This window comes from Scyliorhinus torazame, chromosome 17, assembly GCF_047496885.1.
Source record: "Scyliorhinus torazame isolate Kashiwa2021f chromosome 17, sScyTor2.1, whole genome shotgun sequence".
NCBI lineage: Eukaryota > Metazoa > Chordata > Chondrichthyes > Carcharhiniformes > Scyliorhinidae > Scyliorhinus > Scyliorhinus torazame.
The window spans coordinates 177,717,257-177,737,246 of record NC_092723.1 but is presented as its reverse complement, the minus strand read 5'-3'; the positions used below and the strand labels follow the sequence as shown (position 1 = coordinate 177,737,246).

General features: G+C 50.8%; 1 protein-coding gene across 2 annotated transcripts in view; it reads left to right on the top strand.

The window, feature by feature from the left end:
• Positions 1–19,990, top strand: part of LOC140394444 (Golgi apparatus membrane protein TVP23 homolog A-like) — a 78,800-nt gene that overhangs the window by 43,515 nt on the left and 15,295 nt on the right. For both annotated transcript variants that reach the window (XM_072481716.1, XM_072481717.1), the window contains exons 4-6: positions 8,280–8,369; positions 9,907–10,038; positions 14,758–14,886. In XM_072481716.1, the coding sequence (XP_072337817.1) occupies positions 8,280–8,369; positions 9,907–10,038; positions 14,758–14,886 (351 nt within the window). The remainder of the gene's footprint in view (positions 1–8,279; positions 8,370–9,906; positions 10,039–14,757; positions 14,887–19,990) is intronic.

The window sequence follows — 19,990 nt, the reverse complement described above, 5'->3', positions numbered from 1 at the left end:
CATCTTTCCTGGTGGGAAATTCCCCAAGCTCCAAAATGTGTGGGTGGATTGCGATGGGAATTGCACCGAAAACAGCTGCCAGGATTCGTACCGGTTTTCCTTCCCAAAATGAACTTTTGGCGGAATTCTCCAATTGGGCAACTATGGGAGCTGTTTAAAGGGTGTTTCTCAGTGTGGTAATACCAGGTATTGCAGTACCTGAGAGGTGCATGCCCATTGGCTAGACCTAGGAGTCTACCATTGGCTAACGCACATAGCTCCGCTCTGAGAGGCGGGGTATAAGAACCAATGCCGTCCCAGCAGCCTTCACTTTCTGTATCGAAGCTGCTGGGTACAGTTCTAGCTGATTAAAGCCGATTAGTATGACTCACCTTGTCTCACGAGTAATTGATTGTGCATCAATTTAATCAGCTATTACTTCTGAAAGGATGGACCTCCGCATCAAGCCAGAGTGCCTTCAGCTCAGTCCCCACGCAGACAACTCCGCTGCTATTTTTAAGCACTGGCTGGAGTGCTTTAAGAGCTTCGACGACACGGCCACCGACACCCCCACGGAAAGGCAGAAGATGCACCTTCTACGCTCCCGAGTCAGCCCTGCAATCTACCCTCTGATCGAGGAGGCGGAGAATTATGCTGCAGCTATCACGCTGCTGGAAGGACATTACATCTGTCCCCTGAACCAGGTCTACGCCCGTCACCTGTTGACAACGAGAAGGCAGAGCCCTGAAGAAACACTGGAGGACTTCTATCGGGATCTACTAGTGCTGGGCCGGAACTGCGGCTGCCCACCAGTCACGGGGAATGAGCACACAGAACTTTTAATTCGGGACACTTTCGTGGCAGGTATGTCTTCTCCCGACATCCGCAGAAGGCTCCCTGGCAGGGCCTATAGACGTTGCGTACAAAAACGCACTGGCTTTTGCTCCCGGGTGCACGGCACCCCCCCTGGGCTGCGTGGCACACCGTCGCGGCAGCCCCCCAGACTTTCCCGCTAACCCCGCAGGCCTGCGCCGCTGGACAGCCCGTTTTCACCGCCGGCCAACGCTGCTTCTTCTGTGGCCAAGCGAATCATCCCCGCGCGCTGCCCGGCCTGCACCGTCACCTACAAAGGATGCGTCAAGAAAGGCCACTATGTCGCGGTCTGCCAGGCCCGCGCCGTGGCAGCGGTCGCCAGCGACTATCATCAGCCTTTGTTCCAGGTCCCGGCCGTCCAAGGCCCACCGCCGCCCTCCTACCCACAGGCAACGTGCCACACACGGGCACGGCCATTTTGCCCCCCGGCCACCACGCTGGGTGGATGGCCGCCGCCATTTTGTCCCTCGCCGACGCCATCTTCTGTATCCCCGGACTCCACGTGCGACCCGTGGCTGACGCCATCCTGGATGGGGCTTCAAGCCCCCAGCGCTGCCGACTCCACGATGCCTGACCAGAACTCCCCCTTGCTACAGCTGGCCTCCGTTACCCGTAACCGGCCTCAAGCCCCCAGCACTGCCGGCTCCACGCTGCCTGACCAGAACTCCCCCTTGCTACAGCTGGCCTCCGTTACCCGGAACCGGCCTCAAGCCCCCAGCACTGCCGGCTCCACGCTGCCTGACCAGAACTCCCCCTTGCTACAGCTGGCCTCCGTTACCCGGAACCGGCCTCAAGCCCCCAGCACTGCCGGCTCCACGCTGCCTGACCAGAACTCCCCCTTGCTACAGCTGGCCTCCGTTACCCGGAACCGGCCTCAAGCCCCCAGCACCGCCGACTCCACGCTGCCTGACCAGAACTCCCCCTTGCTGCAGCTGGCCTCCGTGACCCTGGACCAGAGTCGGCCCCGGACGCTAGCGAAAGCCACCACAACGATCGCTATCAACGGCCACGTGACGTCGTGCCTGATCGACTCCGGGAGCACGGAGAGCTTCGTCCACCCCGACACGGTAAGGCGCTGTTCCCTTGTCACCCATCCCGTAAACTAACGGATCTCCCTGGCCTCCGGGTCACACGCAGTGGAGATAAAGGGGTTCTGCCTAACGAACCTCACTGTCCAAGGCAGGGAATTACGCAATTTCCGCCTGTACGTTCTGCCGCACCTCTGCGCAGCCACCCTTCTTGGGCTGGATTTCCAGTGCCACCTACAAAGCCTGACCTTTAAATTTGGCGGCCCTATACCCCCCCTTACTGTCTGCGGCCTCGCGACCCTTCAGGTCGACCCGCCTTCCCTGTTTGCGAACCTCACCCCGGATTGCAAACCCGTCGCCACCAGGAGCAGACAGTACAGTGCCCAAGACCGGACCTTCATCAGGTCTGAGGTCCAAAGGCTGCTGAAGGAAGGGGCCATCGAAGCAAGAAACAGCCCCTGGAGGGCTCAAGTAGTGGTGGTAAAGACCGGGGAGAAACATAGGATGGTCATCGACTATAGCCAGACCATCAACCGGTTTACGTAGCTGGACGCGTACCCTCTCCCCCCGTATAGCCGACCTGATAAACAGGATTGCGCAATACAAGGTCTTCTCCACGGTGGATCTCAAGTCTGCCTACCACCAGCTGCCCCTCCGTCATGGGGACCGCCAGTACACTGCCTTCGAAGCAGGTGGGCGGCTCTATCACTTTTTAAGGGTGTCACGAACGGGGTCTCGGTCTTCCAGCGTGAGATGGACCGAATGGTTGACCGGTACAGCTTACGCGCAACGTTCCCGTATCTTGATAATGTCACCATCTGCGGCCATGACCAGCAGGACCACGACACCAACCTCCAAAAATTTCTCCAGACCGCGAACCTCCTTCATCTGACCTACAATAAGGAGAAATGCGTGTTTAGCACCGACCGTCTAGCCATCCTAGGCTACGTAGTGAATGAAATGAAATGAAAATCGTTTATTGTCACAAGTAGGCTTCAAATGAAGTTACTGTGAAAAGCCCCTAGTCGCCACATTTCGGCGCCTGTTTGGGGAGGCTGTTACGGGAATTGAACCGTGCTGCTGGCCTGCCTTGGTCTGCTTTCAAAGCCAGCGATTTAGCCCTGTGCTAAACAGTGCGAAATGGAGTCATAGGCCCCAACCCTGAACGCATGCGCCCCCTCATGGTGTTCCCCCTCCCTCACTGCCCCAAGGCCCTAAAGCGCTGCCTCGGCTTCTTTAGCTATTATGCACAATGGGTCCCTAATTACGCAGACAAGGCTCGACCCCTGATCCAGCCCACAACCTTCCCCCTGTCGACAGAGGCCCGCCAGGCCTTCTGCCCCATCAAAGCGGACATCGCAAAAGCCACGATGCGCGCCATCGACGAGTCCCTCCCCTTCCAGGTCGAGAGCGACGCGTCCAACGTAGCTCTGGCGGCCACCCTCAACCAAACGGGCAGGCCCGTGGCTTTCTTCTCCCGCACTCTCCATGCTTCCGAAATTCGCCACTCCTGTCGAAAAGGAGGCCCAGGCCATAGTAGAAGCTGTCTGGAAGACCGTCCTGCTGGCCCTTCGGTCCAGGAATCTCCCAGTCTCCCGCTGGCAAGAAGTCCTCCCAGTGGCCCTTCACTCCATTCGGTCGCTGCTCTGTACTACCACAAACCAGACACCTCACGAATGTCTCCTTGTCTTCCCCAGGAAGTCCTCCTCCGGGACCTCACTCCCAACCTGGCTAGCGACACCCAGACCCGTCCTGATGCGGAAACATGTGAGGGCGCACAAGTCGGACCCGTTGGTCGAGAGGGTCCACCTGCTGCATGCCAACCCCCAGTACGCCTACGTAGCGTTCCCCGACGGCCGGCAAGACACGGTCTCCTTTCGGGACCTGCCGCCCGCCGGAGCCCCACGCGCACCCTCACCATTGCCCCCACCCTCCCCGCAGCACCTGACCGGAGGGTCAGTACTGCCGCCGCCCCTACTCAGCGCCGAACAGGCACCGACGCCCCCTACAGGCGCCCCTCCCCCCCGCCCACTTTTCGCCCCAACAGCGCCGCCTAGGGGTGATGAAGCTGCCAGGGAGGAAGACACCACGTTCCCGGAGCCACAACCGCCGGGGCCTACACCAGGATCATCGCCAAAGCCCAGATGCTCCAGAAGGACGACCAGGCCACCGATCGTCTGATTGCTGCACCATAAAACAATAAAAACTTTCTCTGTTACCCTCGACATCACGGTACCTGCAATACCTGGTCCTACCATGCAAAATGCGACAGTAACACTGGCCATCACCCTGCTGGGTCCTTTTTTTAACAGGGGGTGAACGTGGTAATACCAGGTATTGCAGTACCTGAGAGGTGGATGCCCATTGGCTAGACCTAGGAGTCTACCATTGGCTAACGCACATAGCTCCGCCCTGAGATGCGGGGTATAAGAACCAATGCCATCCCAGCAGCCTTCACTTTCTGTATCGAAGCTGCTGGGTACAGTTCTAGCTGATTAAAGCCGATTAGTATGACTCTCCTTGTCTCACGAGTAATTGATTGTGCATCACTCAGCACTGCAGATGGCCCCGCTGTTAAACAGGACTCTGCTTCTTTTTCGGGGCTTGGTGAGGATTGCCCCACCGAGGCCGAACTCCGACTCATTTCCTGCACTAATGTGCTCAGTTTGCCAGTACAGGAAGAAATCGGGGCGCCATTTTTAAACGGCACCTCAATCTCCCGATCTAAGACCGTGTCTCCCGAGACTAACTACTCGAATATGTAAATCTGGATCCCGCTGGGTCGGGCGCGACGGGGCCGGTTCATCGCACCCTAAGTGTTAATGCTGGAACTGATTTGTGTATAGTTCACCTTCCCGTTGGGGGTGCTCTTTGTAGAACAATTCTAATGCTAATAGCCAGCACTCTGCTGGCGCGAATTCCGAGTAGTTCCCGGCCCAGCGGGCATTCTAACCACGAAGGCCGGAGTTAGCACCAAAGAGCCTGGCAGCTGGAACTGTTGTTATTTAATTTAGTGTACCCAATTCATTTTTTTTGCCAATTAAGGGGCAATTTAGCGTGGCCAATCCACCTACACTGCACATCTTTGGGTTGTGGGGGCGAAACCCACGCAAACACGGGGAGAATGTGCAAACTCCACACGGAAAGTGACCCAGAGCCGGGATCGAACCTGGGACCTCGGCGCGGTGAGGCAGCAGGGCTAACCCACTGCGCCACCATGCTGCCCTCGGGAGCTGTTTTTAAGCGCTCCACTTACCACACATTCACTGCAGCCACCAAGCTGGCTCAGAGAAGACCTGCCCTCCCCGAGGTCAGGAGTCCGAGGTGAATCCACAGGTCCATGTTACTGAGGAGCAGAGGGATAGCCTTTTCCACAGCGTGGGCCGCAGACCCAAGCCTGCCATCCTTATACTGCCTGGGATCTGGTGGCAGAGGCAGCCTGTGTGACCAGCCTCACCAGGAGGAGACAGCCGGTGAGCCGGAGGGATGGAGGCCACTGGTGAGGCCTGTGCCCTGAGGGGGGCAGAGAACCAGGGAGGGTTCCAAAGGCGCAGTGCAGGTGTCCTCTGGGTGGGGTCAGCTCTGCTAATCCCCTGCTTTCTGAGAGCTTCTGAAGAGTGCCAACACCTGGTGAGCTCCTGATTGAGCTTGGCCTTTGATGATACACTTTGGGTAAGAGGGTGTTCAGAGGGGCGAACTGGGTGGGCTCCCAGATGACCAATGAATGGCCTACTGAGCATTTAAAGGACACATAGAAATATACATAGAAAATAGAAGCAAAAGGAGGCCAATTGGCCCTTCGAGCCTGCTCTGCCATTTATTATGATCATGGCTGATCATCGAGTTCAATACCCCGATCCTCCTTCCCCCCCTTATCCCTTGATCCCTTTAGCCCCAAGAGCTATATCCAATTCCTTCTTGAAATTACACAATGTTTTCGCCTCAATTACTTTTTGTGGTAGTGAATTCCACTTCTCTGGATGAAGAAATTTCTCCTCACTCAGTCCTAAAATATTTACCCCTTATCCTCAAACTATGACTCCTAGTTCTGGACCCCCCATCATCAGGAACATTCTTTCTGAATCTATCCTGTCTAATCCTGTTAGAATTTTGTAAGTTTCTATGAGATCCCCCTCACTTTTCTAAACTGCAATGGGGGCCAGTTTAGCTCACTTGGCTGGACATCTGGTTTGTGGTGCCGAGCAAGGCCAAAAGCGCAGGTTCAATTCCCGTACCTGAGGTTAGTCATGTAGGCTCACCTTCTCAACATTACCACTCGCCTGGCTATGGTGATCCTCGGGTTAAACCACCACCAATCAGCTTACCCGCTCAAAGGGGAAAGCAGCCTCTGGTTCCTGGGGACTGTGGCGACTTTACCTTCACCTATCTAAACTCCAGTGAATATCATCCTAACCAATTTAGTCTCTCCTCATATGACTGTCCCACCATCCCAGGAATCAGCCTGATAAACCTTCACAGCACTCCCTCCATAGCTCAGATAAGGACACCAAACTGCACGCCATACTCCAGGTGTGGCCTCACCAATGCCCGATACAATTGTAATAAAACATTCCTGTTCCTATACTCTCATCCCCTCACTATAAAAGCGAGCATGCCATTTACCTTCTCTATTGTCTGCCGTACCTGCACGCTTACTTTCAACGACTGATGCTGAGTATCCACCTCTCTCAATTTACACCCATTCAAATTATAATCTGCCTTTCTATTTTTGCTCCCAAAGCGGATAACCTCACATTTATCCACATTGTACTGCATTTTCCCACTCACTCAGCCTGTACAAATCCCGCTGAAGTATCTCTGCACCCTCCTCACAGTTCACTCCCCTCAGCTAACTTTGTATTATCGGCAGATTTGGAAATACTATATTTATTTTCCTCGTCCAAATCATTAAAATATAATGTGAACAGTTGGGGTCCTAGTATAGGTGGGGTTCCCTGCAATACCCACTAGTCACTGCCTAACAATTGGAAAAAGATGCATTTATTCCAACATTTTGCTTCCTGTCTGCTAGCCAGCTTTCTATCCATCTCAACAATACCCGCAATCCCATGCACTTTAACTTTACATCGTAGACACATCGACACAGGCAGCACTCAGAAGCGTGAGCAGCCAGGAACCTGTAAGTGGCCCCAAAGTGGTGCGTTTAAAAGACAGACTGCAACAATGGTGGTCTGAGCCAGGCCAAATTGAACCCGAGGGGGGACACCCCAAGTCCACAGACTTGGCACCAAGTCACTACCCACTGCTGCCCCCTCCTTGGGCAGCCACACCCCAGCAAGCCCGATCATTTTCAATGGGTTTTTGGTGTTTTTGTTAGCCTCCGGCTCCCCCTCCGCAACCACGGCGCCCAGTCCATGTTTATAAAACTTATAGTAATTCACGCCGCTAAGACCTCCGCCTGAGAGGAGCAGAGCATCGTGGAAGGACAGAGCATACTGTGTCCAACCTGCTAATTACATTTAGATCCATGCAAATGGTAGTTTTGCATGTCCCCGCTGACAAGGGCCGCAAACCTCGTTTTCGCAGCCAGGGAGGGACCAGATCATGCCCCCCCCCTCCCCAATCAGCGGCAGATGCAAATCTGGATTTTGGCCGGATGCCTGTTTCTCCTCTCGATCGCTGTTCCCATTTGTGGCGTTTAGCCTTGATCATTTTTTCGGAAGAACTCCGCCCGTAACCTTTAACATATATCGTGTCTTTTTTAAAAAATGCGATTAATTTTAGCTGAATAAATCTGTCCTCTAGCTTTTAACCAAATAATTGAAAAAGAACAACTCAATTTTGTCAGGGACTTAGTGTGCGGGCAGGTTGGGAGGCACGCAATCATTTGACTCACTGAAATGCTGCTGAAAACTTCGACACTGCACAAGCTCCGAGTGGAGGGCCTGCCTTTCACTGAAAAACGTCTCTGAGCATCAAGATATCAAATCCAAGAGAGGCCCAGACTTCAAATAAAAACTATAGTGAAGGTGTTTAAAATAAGTGGATAGATGTAATTGTTATATAATGCATAATATTGCATTTATTTTGTTAAATGTTTGAAATTTAGCCGATGAGCTTATTTGAATTTAATTAATGAGTCAAACTGGCAAAATGTTTGCATGTGGATTTCCCATGGTCAACTGTTTTAACCAGAAATTTCCATCCTAAATGTGATAAAACTTGATACAGGATATAAGGTTTAAGGGCAGGAAGTGGGCGCTAATCACAAGAGCCTGGTGTTCCTGCTTTGGGCACGATCAGAGATGTGGGACCAGATACAAACGCTTTGCTAGATCATTCACTGAAGGTTCCGCCTGCCTGCTTCCCATACAATAGATTAAGGGATGATTTTTAAAAAGTAATATAATGTGGATTTCTATACGTTGTTGACTGCAGAATGTAACAGGAAGGCTACTGGTCGGTTTACGCTGGTGGAACCAGATTGATGAAGATGGGAAAAGCCATTGGCTTTTTGAAGCCAAAAAGGTAAAAGGTTCAATGTGAAGCCATTGCTGTCTGTGTCTCTCTCCCACTGTGCCCGCTGTCGATTTCTCTGTCCCATCCGCGCTGATGATCTCTGTCTCCCAGCTCTGCAGACTATCCCTCTCACTCATCTCCAGTTTTGATCTCTCTCACCCATCGACGATGATAATCTTTCTCTCTCCCATCTCTGCTGACTATTCCCAGTTTTAAACTCTCGCACCCATCCGCGATGATGATTTTTCTCACTCTTTTCTCCCCGCCCCGCTCTCCAGCTCTCTATCCCTCCCAGCTCTCCATCTCTAGTCCCCACCCCGCTGTCCATCTCTCCCCCCGCCCCGCTGTCCATCTCTCCTCCCCGCCCCACTGTCCATCTCTCCATCTCTCCTCCCCGCCCCGCTCTCCATCTCTCCTCCCCTCCTTGCTGTCCATCTCTCCTCCCCGTCCCGCTCTCCATCTCTCCTCCCCACCCCGCTCTCCATCTCTCCCCCCTCCCCACTGTCCATCTCTCCTCCCCGCCCCGCTCTCCACCTCTCCTCCCCTCCTTGCTGTCCATCTCTCCTCCCCGTCCCGCTCTCCATCTCTCCTCCCCGCCCCGCTCTCCATCTCTCCCCCCCGCCCCGCTCTCCATCTCTCCCCCCCGCCCCGCTCTCCATCTCTCCCCCCCGCCCCACTCTCCATCTCTCCCCCCCCCGCCCCGCTGTCCATCTCTCCCCCCTGCCCCGCTGTCCATCTCTCCATCCCGCCCCGCTGTCCATCTCTCCATCCCACCTCCCCGCCCCACTGTCCATCTCTCCCACCCGCCCCGCTGTCCATCTCTTCCCCCCGCCCCACTGTCCATCTCTCCCCCCTGCCCCACTGTCCATCTCTCCATCCCGCCCCGCTGTCCATCTCTCCATCCCCCCTCCCCGCCCCACTGTCCATCTCTTCCCCCCGCCCCGCTGTCCATCTCTTCCCCCCGCCCCACTGTCCATCTCTCCATCCCGCCCCGCTCTCCATCTCTCCTCCCCGCCCCGCTGTCCATCTCTCCCCCCTGCCCCACTGTCCATCTCTCCATCCCGCCCCGCTGTCCATCTCTCCATCCCCCCTCCCCGCCCCACTGTCCATCTCTTCCCCCCGCCCCGCTGTCCATCTCTTCCCCCCGCCCCGCTGTCCATCCCCCCTCCCCGCCCCACTGTCCATCTCTCCATCCCCCCTCCCCGCCCCACTGTCCATCTCTCCTCCCCGCCCCGCTGTCCATCTCTTCCCCCCGCCCCACTGTCCATCTCTCCCCCCTGCCCCACTGTCCATCTCTTCCCCCCGCCCCACTGTCCATCTCTCCTCCCCGACCCGCTCTCCATGTCTCCTCCCCGCCCGCTGTCCATCTCTCGTTCCCACATCGCTGTCCACCACGCCATCTCCCCTCCCTGCTGTCGCCCTCTTTTGTTCTTCCCCCCCCCCCCCCCCCCCCCCTCTCCTCACCCTGAGTGCTCGTTTTCACATTTTTCAATTTGTAATGAGAACCTGTGGTGGATATGTTCAGGTTTTCTCTGTTTCTTCACAGTCTAGCCCTAAAAATAGAGCTTCGTCTACTGAAGCAGAAGCTCAGATCTTCTGGCTTGGACTGATCGTCTGCCCCCTAATATGGACAGTGTTTCTTTTCAGTACTTTGTTCTCTCTGAAGCTGAAGTGGCTGGTAAGACGTTTCAAAAAAGGATTTTGTTTATTTTTAAATTGTCGAATATAGTTATTTTCTTTGATCTCTACCGGACAGACTTAGCCACAAGTGCGCTTGGCAGCCAAATCCAGAGTTGGATCTGGGCGCAACAAGTGAATTGCACGAAAGGCCCAAATCGGGCCCCTAATGAGTCGAATGACTCATTTAAATACCCGGGTGCCAGGTGTCACTCAACGGCTGCGCCTGGGAGACCTCGCCTGGGAGACCTCGCCAGGGTGCCGATTAGCATTAGTTTCCACCATCATGGACCTCGGGTGGTCTCTCAGGCCATTGTAGACCATTGGTGGTCGGGGAGAGGGCAGGGTGGCACCCTGGCAGCTTGGTACTGCCAGCCTGGCACCCTAGTGGCACTGCCAGGATTACAGGCTGGCAGTGCCAGAGTTCCCGGGTGCCAGGTTGGCATTGTCGGGGGGGGGGGGGGCATGCCAATTAGAGGAGGAGTTCCCAGGGACCTCGCCAAGGAGCACCTTATCAAATTTAAACTTAACTAAATAAAATCTGGAATAAAAAGCTAGTAGCACTAATGGTGCCAACAAAGTTATCAGGTTGTCATAAAAAACAATCAAGTTCATTGATGTTTGCTGTCTGTAAAATTCCAGACACTTCCACTAGTTTATTATTCAGATGTTTTGCCCAAATGCCCTTATTTGCGAGATGAACAAAAGACAAATACAGTTCAAAATTCAACCCAAGTTTATTTATAAACACAGTTTATCCCTTAAATTATTGCAACTATTATACACCTTAACTACCCATGCCAATGAACTGGATCGAGCTGCGGGACCAATTCTCTGAGCCTCGGTTGTCTCAGGGCCTTCGTCTGCGAAGGCGGGTCTCCTACGCGGCTTTCTTCTGTCCCCTGGTCCGCCGTTGAGTCTTCTCCACTGCCTCTGCAGTGAGTCTTCGCTGGGGAGGGTCTTTGCATGCCTCTTATACTCTTTGCGCCCTTCCAGAAGCCTCTCTGGCCCTCAGTCAATGAGGTCTTGAGGTGGGGCTCACAACACCCAGTGGAGTTGCCGATTGCAACTCTGTGGGACACCAGGGACCCACCCCCAGGGGTCCATCTTCAGGTGCATTGTCCGCAAGTAATCCCATATAAGATTTTTTTAAAAATGTATTTCATGACAAGCATGTGTAAAAAGAACAGTAACATACGCAACAACACACTCAATAACCTCACGATCCAGTTTGTCCAGTTTTTACCCCATTTTACCCCCCACCCCCACCCCCCGCGTGACAAACAATTCCACAAATATTGTGATGAACACCCCCCACCGTGTCTTGAAGCCCTCCACCGACCCCTCAATGCAAATTTGATATTTTACAACCGTAGAAAGTCATACAGGTCTCCCAGCTAGGCTGCCACCACTGGTGGCATATCCACCCTCCAATTGAACAAGATCCTCCACCGGGCAATTAGAGAGGCGAAGGCCACAATGTCGGCCCCCTTCCCCTCCAGCAGCTCTGGCATCTCTGATAGCCCAAAGATCACCACCATTGGGTCCGGCCTGACATGCAGCCCCACAATTGTGGATGTCCCAAACACTGCTTCTCAGTACCTCTCCAGTAACTCACAACCCCAAAACATGTGCGTGTGGTTCGCCGGCCCCCGCTCGCACTTCTCATACTTGTCGGTCACCCCTTGAAAGAACCCACTCATCCTTGCCCGAATCATATGCACCCTATGCATTACCTTGAACTGAATCAAGCCTATCTGATGGGCCTATCTGACCCACATTCCAGCGATCCTTCCCCTTCTTTGGGATTAGCGTTATCGGCGCTTCTGTCAGTGTCTCTGGCAGCTCCTCCTTCTCCATTGCCTCACTAAACATCCCCAACAAGTGCGGTGGCAACTCTGTTGCAAACGCCTTATAGAACTCCGCCAGAAAGCCATCTGGCTCTGGAGCCTTCCCCAACTTCATCCCCCTTAATACTATCGATCATCTCTTTTAGACCCAACGGCTCCTCCAATGCCTGCCTCCTCTCTTCCTCCAACCTTGGAAACTCCAGTCTGTCCAGGAATCATCCCATAACCCTTCCTCTCCAACTGGCTCCGCCCTATATAACTTCTCATAGTACCCCCTGGAATGCCACATTCCCCCCCCTCCCCCCCCCCCCCAACCTCTCCGTTCTCACCTTTACGATTTCCCTGGATGCAGCCTGCCTGCTCAGCTGATGGGCCAGCATGCTACTCATATTCTCCGCATATTCGTATTCAACCTCACCCTCCTGAAGTGCCCCACTGCCTTCCCTGTCGTCAACCAATCAAACTGTCCCTGCAACCTCTTCCTCTCCGCCATCAACTCTTTAGTGGGGACCCCCTCCTGTCCACCTCAACTATCTCATCCAACAGCCTACCATGCTCCTCCCTCCTCCTCCAGTCCCTGTGTGCCTTGAACGAGATATTCTCCCCTCAGACCACCGCCTTTAACGGCTCCCAGAATGTGGCCGCCAACATCTCCCTGTTCTGAATGATTTCCACATATTCCCCGATTGCCGATCTCACCTTTTCGCAGAACCCCTTATCCGCCAACAAACCCAAATCCAGTCTCCACCCCGAATCCAGTCTCCACCCCGAATCCAGTCTCCACCCCGAATCCAGTCTCCACCCCGAATCCAGTCTCCACCCCGAATCCAGTCTCCATCCCGAATCCAGTCTTCATCCCGAATCCAGTCTCCACCCCGAATCCAGTCTCCACCCCGAATCCAGTCTTCACCCCGAATCCAGTCTCCACCCCGAATCCAGTCTCCACCCCGAATCCAGTCTCCACCCCGAATCCAGTCTCCACCCCGAATCCAGTCTCCATCCCAGCCTCTGCACGTGCCCTTCATTGAGCCTCCAGGCAATGCGTCGTGTGATCAGATACAATTCCCGCATGCTCCGCCCCCACCACGCCCAACAACACCGCCCGGGTCACCACAAAGAAACCAATTGAAGAGTACACCTTAGGGTGTACACGTGTGAGAAGAAGGAGTACTCCCCCATATAAGATAATGGTAGGAAATCTAGGTGCCGAAATGTCTGGCTTCATCTGGGCAATCCACAACAATCGATCCATTTGAATGAGACCGATTATCTTCTGACATCTTATTTACAGAGCAGGTCCAGACTTGCCCCACTGTCTGACTCTGTCCAGTGTATTCAAACTTGGATGTTCGAATTCCCATCAGGTCTGCCTGTGGTTTAATTTAATATGCCCAATTCTTAATTTAAAGTGTCCAGTTTTGTATTGGGCCTAAAATTCAGACTGTCGGCCATTTGACCACATAGTCTTTAGGGAAGGATATCTACCATCCTTATTCGGTCTGGCCTACATGTGACTCTGAATTTGCAGCAATGTGGATGAAACTTAACAGCCCTTGAAATGGCCTAGCAAGCCCCTTGGGCAGGTAGGGATGGGCAATAATTGCTGACCTTTCCAGCAATGCTCACATTCCATGAATGAGTTAAAAAATTTGTGCAGTAGCTGGTGACTTGTTTTTGTTTATCCTCTCCCCAGTTAGTTCCAGGCCACAGATGGGCGAAAATAATGAATTTGGTGTGCTCAACATTTGAGCGGTATTGCATCACTCAATGCTCAACACACTAGTCTCACATCCCATCTCTTGATAATTGTATTTCAAGGTGTATATCCACTAGAAATGTAACCTTCTGGGCCTCAAAGGACACATCTTACTAAGTCAAAAGTACTTAAGGCAAATACCTTGTACTGAAGTCCATGGATTTTAAAAAACCAAAGACATGTACCAGCATTCATAATGAGCCCAGTTGGTGAACCCAGATTTCTGGCCATCTGTTTCTACTGAAACAATTCCAAGATGGCCTTGTTATGAATGAATGGCTGAGCTCCAGGACTCTCAACTGCTTTGGCTCAGTAGGGGTTCTGTTTTGACAATTGAATGGAGTGTTTACTTTGCTTGATTGACGTGCAGTTATAATAAGCTATTTTTCTGTGCCCGCTTTGTCAATTTCTGAATGTTTATTGGGGAAATTTAACAGGTGTGGTTACTGATGCCATAATTTGCCCTATCTGATTGGCACTTTTACAGGGCTGTAGGAACAGCAATTCCCTTTTCAAAGAATTGTGAATGGGTGTTTTTTTTTCTCTGCCTTTCAACACTTGCCATTGTTATTGCGTGGCTCATTGACTCTCCACATAGTGCACACGGGGTGAATGGGCATGGAGGTGGAATGGGGGCATGGAAGCTGCCACGGCATGTGTAAGACCTTTTGACCTTTGCTTTCACAAGGTTCCCAAATATAAACTGTGGTCATCATTCCTCCGAGGAGGCCGTGAACTATGAGTCATGGAGATGCTGACCCAACTCCATGAAAATCACGGGGGCGATGAGACCCCTCCTCCCGCAATGGAGCCGGCAGCTTGGTGGTGCTACCTGCATCTTTATTTTGGAACAGAGTCCCGGAATTTGTTCTCGTCCATTGGTTTTTAAATGGTTCCTAAATTGACCTGACTCAGCAAAAATCCAGCAAGCAAAATAATTTTAGAAAAACATAGAATTACTGGTGGTCTTGCACCTTCAAAGGAAGTAATTGCATTTCTGTCTTTAACCCATAACTTTCTATTAATTCATATGTCCATTTAATCTGATTTAAGATACCTAGCCATGTTATTTGAGTTGTGTATCGTTAGCTCATTAATTAATGTGCTTTTGCAGGCCTTGGTGATTGCAGGACTTTCCTTACAAGCAGCTAATCTGTATGGGTATATCCGCTGTAAGCTCGGAGGCAACAAGAACGTCACTAAAGCGGCTTCAACCTACCTGGGCCAACAGCTCTTTCAAAGGGTAAGGTTAAAATCATCGACAGAAGAAACCTTTTATGAACATCACGGAACATTTTTGAAAGTGTTTTATATTCTTGGTGAAAGTATTTCCTAAATGAAGATCTCAAGAAAAATATTTATGATCTTGAGTGTAAAGCATTTTGCACCAGAGAAAAGTCATCTTTGAAGCAAATAAGTCGAGCATTAACATTATATTCTCCAACTGTCGATTATTCTTTTTTTGTCTACTATGTACGTACTGTGTACATTTCCTTGGCTGCAGAAAAATACTTTTCGCTGTATTTCGGTACATGTGACAAATCAAATCAAATCAAACTGCTGGATCCAACCTTCCACTCCAGTTTCAAGTAACTTTTTCATGTGTTCGATGTTTAAGCTAGATAAGTTGTTTGTTTTCAGACAGTGCATGCTTTCGTTTGAGGTAGTGGTTCATTGGTGAAGAAACGGGCAGGTCTGTTTCTATGCTCAAGTATTTCTCCAGCAGGCTGTGAACTGGGGCCAAGTTGACAATGGACATTGCGATGTGCACGGATCAGACCGGTCTTTCCTCCCAGCCTATAAACTTTCAAAATGCAAAACTCAGTATTCCAGCCATAGAAAAAATACACTTTTATTTTTTAATGCAAGTAGAAGACATTTGTAATCATGTTATTCTCAATTTATAACAAAACCATATGGAATGGAATATTCTACTTCCACAACTGATTATTCATTGAACACCATTTTTCAGGTCTGCCCATTCATTTACTCACATGGAGCGCTCTGATTTAAATTATAAATATATTTTTTGGTGTAAGTGCCAAATGATCCAGGGACCATTTGCACAAAGACCTAGGCTTCTCTACAGATATACTGCACACTTAACTATACTCTGGGGCTGGTTTAGCACAGGGCTAAAGAGCTGGCTTTTAAAGCAGACGAAGGCCTGCACTGTAAATTCTATGAACTCTATAAGGCAGGCCTGCAGCACGGTTCAATTCCCGTACCAGCCTCCCCGAACAGGCGCCGGAATGTGGCGACTAGGGGCTTTTCACAGTAACTTCATTTGAAGCTTACTTGTGACAATAAGCGATTTTCATTTCACATAGCCATCGTGGGTTTCTGATCATCTGTAACTCACTGGAGACCACATCATAATTGTGGATATGTTGCAAGTTGGGAGGTTCTTTGCTTGTTGAGGTATTATTCTTTGTCAGCTGTTGGCAAGATACAGTGGAGATGTTCCAGAAATAACCTGTAGGCCAAATGATCCCACGAGCTGCTTGATCAGACCTCCTGTTGGTTTCTTGTGGACAACTTCAACTCCATTGATTTCCTAGGCTTGGAGGACAAGAAAGATTGGGTCAAATACCCCAATCAGGAATGAGCCTTTACCAGTTCTCCAGCACCGGGAACTTTGAAAGAGCTGACGGTTCCACGTCTACATATTTTGGAGGGCAGAGTTGAAAATGAGCAATAAAGAAGGGAAAGACGTAAATTTATTTTGCTTGCAATACTGGAATTTATTTGCATTAACCTGGTTCTCCATTCAAAGGTTGGATGTCCCAATGGAAAAGACCAGCAAGTTAAAACTTGCCTAACTGAAACTAACGAGACATAGCGATCATGTGAAAGGACTGGCTCTTTCTTCTTAACTTTATTCCAATCTAGCCCCACATACACATTTATTTTATCATTATGGGCTTGAATTTAGAAATGGATGTTGCCTTTTGATATTCTGGGCAGGTTCCTCCGTCCCGCCGCGCCAGGTTTCTGGTTTAGCACGCTGTCGGGATTCTCCGGCTGACCAATGGAGTTTCGCATTGTGTGTTACCGTCGGGAAACCCCCGGGCTGTGGCAAAATGGAGCATCCCGACGGCAGAGAATTCATCCCTTTGTTTTCTCCAAAGTGCAACTTGGATACTTCGTAAGACTAATTTTGCACTCTCAACACGCCAGCCTAGATTTTTCAATTTTCTCCACACGTTTTTGTCGAGCGATTCTTGCACTAAAGATGGAGTGGAATTTTGGGATTAGATTTAGATTCTTCAATCAAGATTTAATTTGTACTTCCAGCATCTGTGACAGTTGGCATGATCCATATACACTGATGTGAGAGTATGATAACATCACATGTACCCTTTCCGTTTCACACCCATCTCGCACCATTTCTCTCTTTTGTCCCGTTAAAAGTGAGTGGAAATCAGCTGAAAGAAAATTATGCTGAGCATTGCTGGACCAAAGCTATTTTCTTTTTTCTTTTTCCCCTGATGTTATTAAGATGTAGCCTTGTAGCATTTGTTGTGGTATTTCATTTTTTTCTACTTCTGTGTAACAGTGACTTTCCTGTCAGAGTTCTCCTAAGCCTCTGCTCTTTGGGGATCACAGAGGTTGCCAGGCAGGTTGTACCTGAGAAGGTTGGCATCCTCCCGTCAATACCCTGAACTCCAATGTCCACATAACCTGCACTTTTCCTGCAGTAGTGTTTGATATGCCAGGAAATCAGGAGATATGTCACATGCCTCAAACAGATGTCCAGCCAGACTCGACCCTCAGCACTGACCCGTGGTAAAATAACCAAAGGGTTAGCATGGTATGGAGCTTCACACTATGCGGGAAAGGAGTAGAATGCAAAGGAAGGCTAGCGGATATTCCTTACTAACTCAAAGCTGGCTTATGTCCATCTATTTCCCCATCTCTTGGCACAATTGTTGGACGTCCACCTCAGGTATTCTGTAACCATCATCTATCACTCTCCATTATATATTTTTGTCTTCACAGAAGCTTTTAAAAAATGGAATTAAGTGTTATTACCACGACCTGAAGTGATTGTCAGCATGCGGATGATAGATTCAGACTGCTACTTTTTTTTTTTCCTTTTTTAAAATAAATTTAGTGTACCCAATTCTTTTTTTTTCCAATTAAGGGGCAATGTAGCGTGGCCAATCCACCTACCCTGCACATCATTGGGGGGTTGTGGGAGTGAGACCCACGCAGACGCAGACAGGGGGAGAATGTTCAAACTCCACACGGACAGTGACCCGAGGCCGGGATCGAACACAGGTCCTCGGCACCGTGAGGCAGCAGTGCTAACCACTTTGCCACCATGCTGCCCTAGACAGCTACTTTATATAGGAAACTGCGTGCCGTAAATGGTATAATGAATGGTACATAGAACATACAGTGCAGAAGGAGGCCATTCAACCCATCGAGTCTGCACCGACCCACTTAAGCCCTCACTTCCACCCTATCCCCGTAACTCAATAACCCCTCCTAACCTTTTTGGACACTTAGGGCAATTTAGCACGGCCAATCCACCTAACCTGCACCTCTTTGGACTGTGGGAGGAAACCGGAGCACCCGGAGGAAACCCACTCAGACATGGGGAGAACGTGCAGACTCCTCACAGACAGTGACCCAGCGGGGAATCGAACCTGGGATCCTGGCGCTGTGAAGCCACAGTGCTATCCACTTGAGCTACCGTGCCGCCCAGGACCCTAAGAAGTAGAGGATCAGAGGAGCTTTGGGGTGCATGAACTTTGGGATCCCTGAAGACAGGTAGATAAGGTGGTTATAAAGGGATTAAGGGTTATGGTTTTCGGGCCGGAAAGTGGAGCTGAGTCCACAAAAGATCAGCCATGATCACATTGAATGGCAGAGCAGGCTCGAGGGGCCAGCTGGCCTACACCTGCTCCTAGTTCTTATGTTCTTATCTACACGGGTGGCACGGTAGCACAGTGGTTAGTGCTGTTGTTTCACAGCTCCAGGGTCTCAGGTTCGATTCCCGCTTGGGTCACTGTGCGGAGTCTGCACGTTCTCCCCGTGTCTGCGTGGGTTTCCTCCAGGTGCTCTGGTTTCCTCCCACAAGTCCTGAAAGACGTGCTGTTAGGTAATTTGGACATTCTGAATTCTCCCTCTGTGTACCCGAACAGGCGCCGGAGTGTGGCGACTAGGGGATTTTCACAGTAACTTAATTGCAGTGTTAATGTAAGCCTACTTGTGACAATAATAAAGATTATTAGATTATTATTATTATGAAGGCACATGGGATACTTGCCTTTATTAGCTGAAGCATAGATTGGAGGAGCAGGGAGGTTGAGATGGAGCTGTATAAAATGCTGGCTAGGCCACAGTTTGGAGTACTGTGTGCAGTTCTGGTCGCCACACTATCGGAAGGAAGTGACTCACTCGAATGGGCAGAGAGGCGCTTCACCAGGATTGTGGAAGGGTCAATAGCCAGTGGGCATAGATTTAAGGTAAGCAGCAGGAGGTTTAGAGGAAAAACCTTTTCACCCAAAGCGTGGTTGAAATCTGGAATCTGCTGCCTGAAAGGGTGGTTGAGGTGGGAACCATCACAACATTTAAAAAATATTTAGATGAGCACCTGAAACGCCGCAGCACACAAGGCTACAGAGCAAGTGCTGGGAAATGAGATTAGAATAGTTAGGTTCTTGATGGCTGGCACGGACACGATGGGTTGAAGAACCTCTTTCTGTGCTGTAAAAACAACTCTTTTAATGCCTGCGTGAAGGAACAGTTCCAGGTGAAGGTTGGGTTTTGAACGACCCCCATTGCCTCCTGGGCATTTGGCAGTTAGTAATTCAATTATTTTCATCAGAAGGTGAAGAGAGTTGGTGGTAGATGGCCTTTGTATAACATGTAAGATATAGATAGTTTGTCGACCAATAGACCTCCTTGATGGGAAATTGGATAAATATTTGAAGCACAGGTAGATAAGAGCTATGTCGAGAGCATGGGGCAAAAGATATCATTTTGTATTCTTCCAATTACAGAAACAATTTAATTTTTTTTTTGACGTACCCAATTCATTTTTTTTTCAAATTAAGGGGCAATTTAGTGTGGCCAATCCACCTACCCTGCACACCTTTGGGTTGTGAGGGTGAGACCCACGCAGACCCGGGGAGAATGTGTAAACTCCACACGGACAGTGACCTGGGGCCGGGTTCGAACCCGGGTCCTCAGCGTCATGAGGCAGCAGCGCTAACCACTGCGCCGCGGTGTTGCCCTGTTCCAGCACAGAATCAAGGACATAATGTTAATTTGTAATCCAAGAAATTCGAGCGCCGTGTATTATTGTTTTGGGCACTAAATGGGTACCTAAACCT